This window comes from Magnolia sinica, chromosome 4 (genome assembly GCF_029962835.1).
Source record: "Magnolia sinica isolate HGM2019 chromosome 4, MsV1, whole genome shotgun sequence".
Lineage (NCBI taxonomy): Eukaryota > Viridiplantae > Streptophyta > Magnoliopsida > Magnoliales > Magnoliaceae > Magnolia > Magnolia sinica.
Genome location: NC_080576.1, coordinates 4,283,769 through 4,292,384, shown reverse-complemented (window position 1 = coordinate 4,292,384; position 8,616 = coordinate 4,283,769). Strand labels below are relative to the sequence as shown.

Sequence of the window (8,616 nt, the reverse complement as noted above, 5' to 3'; positions counted from 1 at the left end):
ATAAAAATTCTGAATAGACCCAGCACCAACGGTTAAAAATCTAGGCCGAAGGCAACCCCAGGCCCAGCCCGTTGACAGCCCTACTTTTAGACAAGAAAGATCTTATCATAACCAATGTCATTTAGGGTGCGTTTGGTTGCACCAAATATCATGACATGAAAATTCATGATTGATCAGTTTATTTTGGTACACCCAAAGACATTTTTAAGCATGCCGTGGTTTTAGTGTAATATCATTACATTGTGGAATATAATTCAGTAAAAGTAGAAGAGGAGAGCTCTAGAATTTGGAGGCCCAAAACTTTGTTTTTTTTTTTTTTGGGTGTGATGCGCATATTTCTGTGGCCACCCAACTTGATCATCATTAAAAATGGGCCCCACCATCCAATTTCTCATCACCGACTCTGTCACAGATCATTCATTCTCAATTCTCATACAAACACCCTTCTTTTCTATTTTAAGTACAAGAACAGCATAGTTTTGGACCACTGCAGCTACAAAAAGTAGAAACAAAGGGTGTGCTATGTGAAATATCCCTAGTAAGCAATTCTCTCATGCTTCTTCTTTCTTCTCTTCTGATTTGCTTTCGTTTCTTCAGACTTCGGCTACTGCCATCTTTGGAGAACAGGTCTGCACAGCTTCTCCGACCGTTAGGAAGATCTTATCTTGGCCTATTATGTCTGCGAATTTGGATTCGTGGAGCTTGTTGATCACCGCTTGCCCGGGGTTGGCTAGAACAAGCTGTACAAAAAATGCATGGTTTGTCAGGTCTATCGAAACTGTCATAACGAGTATACATCTGGTACATAATATCATTGTGTTTATACCACGTTAATTCACCAGACAATTTTTGCAAGTGCTTGCCCATCGACACCACTCTATAAATGATACACATTTTGTATTGGTTCATAGCCTGAAAATATCATCATCAGATGATCTTAACCACCCAATCAACTGCCTACTTTTTGGTTGTTAGTTGGAGGTTAGGATTATCAATTTGATTTCATTTTTTGGTGTGGTCCATCCAACAGCTGGGACTACTGGGGTAGCGACGGGGCACACAGAAATGCAATACATCATGATATTATTCCTCAAAAAGCGATCGTATATCAAATCTGGGCTGTCCAATTGATTGGTCAAATTTTGATCATAGTCCATAAGTCGCACTGGTTGGTCAACCGTTCGACCAATTGCTTAAGTTTGGATGATGAAAAAGGGTTCCAAAAGAAGTCCCTAAATATAATAATAATAATAATAATTCAAGATCAGCTAATCAGTGTGAGTTTAGGATTGAGTCTTACCAAAGAGGCAAACTATATATTGGATGGTATAATGGATAAACACATTTTCTGGTGAACATTGAAGATGTTATATTTGGGGAATTTGATTTTTATTAAGATCATCATCTTCAATGGCAATTTTATAGCTTAAGGTATTCGGTGGTGTTTTCATAATTTATTCAAAGGAAGGTTGGTTCTTGTTCTTTCTTGATAGCATCTGATGGTAGTGTGGTTTTTTTTTTTCAAGATGAACCAAACCTACAGAAGTTTCGCTCCCCCAGCAGGAGAGTTTCAAAAGCCGGAAGCATTTGTACATTCATGCGCACCCGGCATGGCCAAAGGCAAGAAAAGCATAAACCTAACCCCCCACACCAACTAAACACAAACTGAAAACTAAACAGTGGTTGCTTACCTGGACTTCTCTCTTTTGGAGACTCCTGTATAACTCTTCCAACGCATGGATGCCGCTGGTGTCAATGTCAGTCACGGCTGCAATAGACAAAAAAGGGGGAGAAAAAGTGAAAACGAGTACTGACCCAAATGAATTTGTCATGTCTACTTGTTTATAAACAGGAAAGAGAAGCACATGAGACTGAACCACAATCACTTACGTGACATTTCCACAATCAAGAACTGTATTCTAGGTTGGTTGCTTGCTTTCAGTTTCTCATCTTCATCACTCAACCATCTCAAGATCCTGTAAGGAAATGAATATTTCTACCATTGATAGCAGTTCCTATTAAGGTTTCTAATGATATGTGTTCTAGAAGAGATGAAAAAGAAACTGATGCATGATTAAACCCACTTACAAGCATAAAACAAATTGTAAGACTGTGTCATACTTCAATAAATGAAAATCAAATTGTAGAAAAACTTACTTTTTTATCATTCACTTTTAAACACGAGTTGTATCTGTGAGGAATAAATGCAAGTTTTTTGTTATGTCTAAGTTTGTTATGTCTAAGCAATGAATTCATCAATAGCAAGAAGGAGAAGAATGAATTCATCAATAGCAAGAAGGAGAAGAATGAATTCATCAATAGCAAGAAGGAGGTCCACTCATAAATCAAAATGCGAAGAAGAAGAAGAAGAAAAAGGGTATGGAGTACAATTAGTTGGTATAAGGCTTAGATGATGATGATGAAATTAAGAAGAAAAAGAAATTTCAAACCTATTTTATTGAAAGAGTACATAAAGAGTACATACAAAAGGGTATGGAGTCCCATGAAGGATTTGTGTAACCAACCCAATTAGTTGGGATAAGGCTTAGATGATGATGATGAAATTAAGAAGAAAATCTGTAGACAGAATCAAATTGCAGCTATCAAGAGGCTAAAGAGCATGAATACCTCTAACCTATTTTATTGAAAGAGTACATACAAAAGGGTATGGAGTCCATTGATTGGAATGGTGGAACAGGATTTGTGTAACCAACCCAATTAGTTGGTATAAGGCTTAGATGATGACGATGAAATTAAGAAGAAAATCTGTAGACAATCAAATTGCAGCTATGAAGAGGCTAAAGAGCATGAATACCTCTCCCGAACATAGTTGGAGTTGGAAAAGTAGATGGCAGAATCAACTCTCACAATCAGTATACCGGAGACTCTCTTAGCATCAGGATATTGTTCAATGTTTCGGTATATGGTAGTTCCAGGGAGTTTCCCCAGTACTGCTGTTCTTGGTCTTGTCACTTGAAGAAGGATTTTTGCAAATGAGATTGAGACCTGTTTGAAAGAGAGTGTGAAAAACAGATACATGTGCAAAAACAAAAACGAAAAGGAAAAAAGTTTGTAAAGTGCAATGTGGTGATCACCGCAATCAAGAGGCCAATCTCAACGGAGGCAAAAATCACGCCAAAGAAAGCCCCCATGCAAGCAACAAAATCGAATTTATCAATTTTCCAAATGAGAATAGCTGCACTGTAGTCAACTAGGCTGATCACAGCAGAAATGATGATGGACGAAAGAATGGCATTTGGGGTGTATTTGAAGGCGGGAGTGATCAGTTCCAAAGTTAGGAATACAACTGCCGACATCACAATGTTGGAGACGGCTGTTTGACAGCCAGCCATGTAATTCACGGCAGAGCGAGAGAAGGATCCTGCAAGAAAGCAGACAATCTAATCCATGAGTAGGAAAACCATAAGCTGTGACATGCCAGATTAGAATTGCGATGCCTAGATCCTACTCTTTCCACATGGGAGTTCTTGATCATTCATTAGGTGGACTCCACCTGTTTGTCTGTGTTGGGTCATCAGGTGGACCACGGCCCACAGGTGCATGAAAGAAATGAATAATTAAAAAGAATTGACTAATGGGCTACATTCAACATTGATGTGTGGCCCTCCTGATGACAGGACCGGCCAATTGTTGGGCCAACATTTGAAACATGGGGCACACCTGATAGAAAGCTCAGAATTCACACACATAGGGAGAATGAGATTCGAACAGCTAGGCTTCCTTGTAGCTATAGCAAGGCTCATAGGAGATTGCCGTGGCCTGAATTGGTTCTTTTACCTGTTGCAACATAGCAAGATGACATTGAACCAGCAACATTCATCACTCCTAGAGCCACCATTTCCTTGTTTCCATCCAGCTGATAGTCTTTCATGGATGCAAAAGTCCTTCCTATTGCCACAGCTTCCTGATAAATCCTAACCATCCACTTTAGCATGTGGCCCTCGAGCTACTTTTTTTAATAGAGATATGTAATTTCTAACTCACTTACCGTTAGGGCAACCATGCCAGCAACAGCCCCGATTCTAAAACCTTTTGCAGCAAATTCCCCAGTAAAATGAATTTGATTCAAAGATGACGGGTTTACGCCCTTTCTTATATTTTTCACCTTTCAGACATCAGCAATACGATTAATCCAATGTTGTTAAACTATTTCTACTAGAATGAATCCATAGAAATGCATGTATTAAAAGCTTTAAAGAAGACGGAACAGCTGGCAGAGATTGTGGAAATTGTTCAAAGTTCATTTTACTTACAATCTGAACCCCATGCTTTTCAGCGTGGGTAATGTACACAAAGAAGGTCGACAGAATGACGGAGATCAAAGGGGCGATTGCTGAAATCCAGAAAAGGCTTTTCTTCTTCTTCCCCTGTTACATGCAATCATGTAAGAAGCAGGGCGGCTGTTTTACACTCAAAGTTCAAATAATAAGAAGCAAAGAGTAGCTCTTACAATGTACTTGGCGACCAGAAGGAACACCAAGAACGACGCTCCAATGAGTATGGTTTGCCAGTTCCACTGAAAATGCAGTAACCCATAACAGTCAATAAGTACAAGTGACTGCGACAGTGTTACCGACTGTCGAAGAGAGGTAATGACCTTACCCCATGGTGTGCAGAACCCCACACCGAACGCATTACTGAAACTATATCCGTCTTCTTCGTGAACGTCTTTATGCCTAGGAAGCCTTTGAGCTGTTGTAGGGCAATTGTAATAGCTGCCCCGCCCATGAATCCAACAATGGCAGCATGAGACAGAAAATCGATCAAGAAACCCAATCTGGAAGTGTAACCAAAACCATTCATTGGTGTTATAAAAAATAGAATCACAATAGCCATGAAAAAGAAAAGGCAGGAAATGAATATGGATTTCTTCCTCTCACATGAGACAAGCCCTCAACTAGTACCGTGGATACATCCTAGATCATTGAAAATTTTAAAATAATAATACTAAGATACATGCTTCTTAATGTAGACACTGATTGTATTGTTGGACTAACATCACATAGAGAATACAATCCATATACAAATACAAAATGGAACTAAAATATTATTCTCGACAAGAATTTTAATATGGCTATACTTCAATTACCTCAAAAACCCAAGTGCTGCTTGAGTGACACCGGCAAAGAAAGTTGCTGTGAATGCAAGCCGACGGTACTCAGCAGCATCTTTAACATAATCAATCTCATTCTGGAGCAGAGTCCCAAGCAATAGAGATACGACCGCTACAGGTCCGATGGCAATATCTCTCGAACTTCCCATGAATGCATAAATCAGCGGTGGAACAAAACTAGAGTCTGTAATGTTTACATACAAGTCAATGCATCTTGTAGCTGAGAAACACAAAAAAGAATGTAATGGGCAACATGGAACTTACATAGCCCATATTGGGGATCCAAATTCGCAAGCTTTGCATAGCCAATATCCTATTTCAAAGGCCAAAATTCACATTAGAGATTTTATTAAGCTTGTTTGCAATGGGAGATAAACATGTTCCATAAAGTTCAGATTATCTACCTGAGGGATACAAAGGCTTGCAATGGTCAGTCCCGCAATCACATCTCCTTTGAATTTGCTGATATCATAGTGTCTCCCCCATTCAAGAATGGGAAACAAGGCCTGCACGCCTAAGACTAACTTTCTTGATTTGGGTTGGTCCTTGAAAGAGCGTAAAGGGTCATCTGCGAAGAAAGTTTCCTTCACTGTAGAAGTGAATTCTCTGAAGAGCTTCTGCCGAGGTGGCAATCTCACCTTGTGAATGGATGGCAAGCTGTCAGCATGACGGCGCGAAGACTGCTGGCTGGCAATGTCCGAGTCCTTTGGTTCGAGTTCATCGGAAACAGAATGACCCATCAGACCCTATCTACCAAACTGTCTATTCTTTACAGGAATTCACCTGTGGGAACACACAAATCAGAAGAAAATGATATGAAAACCCACAGCCTAATATACATTAGTGTGTGGAAGTAACACAACGTTATATCAGTACACATATACACTCAAATCTTTAAAATGAAAAGGAAAGAACTTGACCATAGCAAGCACAAATCTCTTCAAAGTCTCTAACCCATAAATTCACTTATAAAAGCTGTGAAATAAACATAGCTTCTATAATGCAGACATTGATTCAAGAAGCTTTTAAGTTAAAAAAAATTCTACTATATCAGTAGATAGGCATCTTCCTCAATCACAAAACCAAACACAAAATGGCAAAGCACAACCAAGGAATTCAAAGAAAGCGAAAGAGGCGATTTATCAGTGGACAAGGATAGTTACTGTATTCAAGCGAACACCCACAAATTGGAATCGGAATCCTTGCTAACCTATTAAAGAAAAATCACAAATGAAAGCCCTCCTCACTTGATTTCAGTGAAACAATGGTGAACGGCGCTAATTGGAGAGAAGAAACTTGCACATTGTGGGAGGAACTAGAGAAGCTCCTTATATAAGTTTTTTTTTTTTTTTAGCTGAATCAGCGGGTCAAACATGCCCACAGAGAGAAAATGGTGGCATAGCTATGAATCTAGACCAAATACATACCCGATACAAGATTGATTAGTAAGTCAAAACTGAATAGAATTTAAATAGGAAGAAGCGAGTTTGGGGTTATTTAAATACATAAATGAGCATCTCATGGGTAGTTGTAATGCTTATGAAGGGATTGACTAGAGAGTGCATTGATAGCAACTACTAGAATACTCAAGCCTACCATTTGCACTATGTTTTTCAAAGGAAAGAGAAAAATGGGAGAGAGGACTTTTTGTATGGTGATTGTTATGTACTTGAGTTTTGAAAGCAAAAGCCAAATTCGGCTTCCATTCTCCACGACGCATGGAATGACTACTGTTCGCAAATGGTCCTTGCATTTTATAAAGACTAAAGAATACACACTTTTTAACCTTTTCATTAACTGGAAATCATTCATTTGTAGTAAGAAAGGGCCAAAACTGTTAAAAACACACACATACAATCAACACTCAAAAAATTAAAAAAATAAATAAATAAACCTGAGAGAGAGAGAGAGAGAGAGAGAGAGAGAGAGAGAGAGGGCATCCAAATTCCAACCTTATTAATCAGTTCTGAAAAGTAGGGCCCATGGTTCATGGATGGAACATGACCCAAAATTCTCTCAGATTGGGAGATCAGAGTGACAATATTTTAAGACCTTTTCAGTTGGATGTGGCCCATTCTTGTATTTCTCTTCCTAACCGTCCATCTGTAGGCCAGAAAATCAAGGGCTACGATTGTCCCATATCCAGGAGAATTTCAAGGCATTGTCTATCAATGGTGGGACACAGCTGACAAATCATCTGAATAACCAATCCATGGACCCCACTTGCCAGAATTGAAAACCCAGGTATATTGTACAAAGATGCAGCCAGGCATCATAGAATTCCTTTTTCCTTTTCCTTTCTCTTCATTAATGGTTAAAAGATACTCAAATGGAATTTTATACTTAATAAATAGTAAATAAATATAAAAAAATCTGAGTAACGCGCCATCAACGATCATTCCAGATTAAAAAAAAATAATTAAAAAAATAAAAAAAATCAGATTAAAAAAAAAAAACATATTATTTTAAGGAAGAAGACCTTTCATGCATAAACGACCTTACCTATTGATCATACCCAAAAGCCAAATTAGATATATCCATTTCTAACCAAAAGATCACTTAAACTAACCAGCCATAAAATAAACAAATCTAATTCCATCATCTGGTTTTTTGGGCCCCACCCACAACCAACACGCACCACAAACTAGATGGGGCCACTTCATCAGGTGGGAGATGGGCCATGCAACAGAATCTAGCCTTCCTAATGGAACAAACCAACTTTCCATAAAGCGATCTAGATCACCAGAAGGTGGGCCCCATCTGTACAGCTTCTTGGGCGGAAAGAAAGCTTACGTGGCATATTCTAAGTCTTTCTTTCCCAGAAAAGCAAACAGCAAAAGGAGAACGAGTCTCTCTCTTTCTCGTGAAAAAGCGTCGCATGTAAACCATCAAAGGTGGCCAAAATGAAGATGCGCACCAAAAAGGGTCCTTAACAAAAGACAATATGTTCGGAGTCGAAGTCGTCCCTCAACCAACAAAACTTCATTATCATAACAAAGAAAAAGGAAAAGATGAAAAAAAATTCTTTCTTTTCTAACCTTCTACCTTCTTTCACCTTTTTTCCAACTTCAATGGCTCTCATTGATCCCGAACAATCTATTATGAATATCTCCAAAATCCGTCCACGTTCAATGAATATCTAAACTGGCTATTGTTTATACTGTGCATACTACTTCTTTTTCTTCCACGGCTCCTTAATTTTTTTAAAATATCGTCTCGACCACAGTTTTCAATCAGTAATCCGGACGGTTGATTTGTTGGGATGGACACAGGATTGTCCATGTTCCAAATATCTCCAGGTTGAATTTGGACCGTTGACGTGTTTCTCTTCTTGACCACTTATCTGCAGTACACAGATTGAAAGATTAGGAAGGACCGTCGTGATGAGAAAATATGTTGGCCATCTTCGATCCTTGGTGCGTTTCAGTAGATAAATGGTCCAGATCATTGAATCATGGGCGCACCGCGTGAAATATGAAAAG

The 8,616-nt window shown here is 38.8% G+C and overlaps 1 protein-coding gene across 5 annotated transcripts; it reads right to left on the bottom strand.

Moving 5' to 3' along the window:
• Positions 1-339: 339 nt before the first annotated feature.
• LOC131242207 (sulfate transporter 1.3-like) lies at positions 340-8,048 on the bottom strand. 5 transcript variants are annotated; one of them, XM_058240721.1, is made up of 14 exons: positions 7,928-8,048; positions 5,539-5,917; positions 5,399-5,447; positions 5,111-5,318; positions 4,624-4,798; positions 4,472-4,537; positions 4,275-4,388; positions 4,010-4,126; positions 3,799-3,925; positions 3,096-3,382; positions 2,816-3,006; positions 1,891-1,976; positions 1,692-1,768; positions 340-740 (listed from the first exon to the last, which is right to left on the bottom strand). In XM_058240721.1, the coding sequence occupies exons 2-14, from the start codon at positions 5,872-5,874 to the stop codon at positions 594-596; spliced, it is 1,980 nt and encodes a 659-aa protein (XP_058096704.1). In that variant the 5' UTR covers positions 5,875-5,917; positions 7,928-8,048; the 3' UTR covers positions 340-593. The 5 variants fall into 5 exon arrangements, with proteins under 5 accessions (XP_058096704.1, XP_058096699.1, XP_058096702.1 ...); XM_058240716.1 differs by lacking the exon at positions 7,928-8,048 and adding an exon at positions 6,345-6,853; XM_058240719.1 differs by lacking the exon at positions 7,928-8,048 and adding an exon at positions 6,382-6,853.
• Between the last annotated feature and the right edge of the window lie 568 nt (positions 8,049-8,616).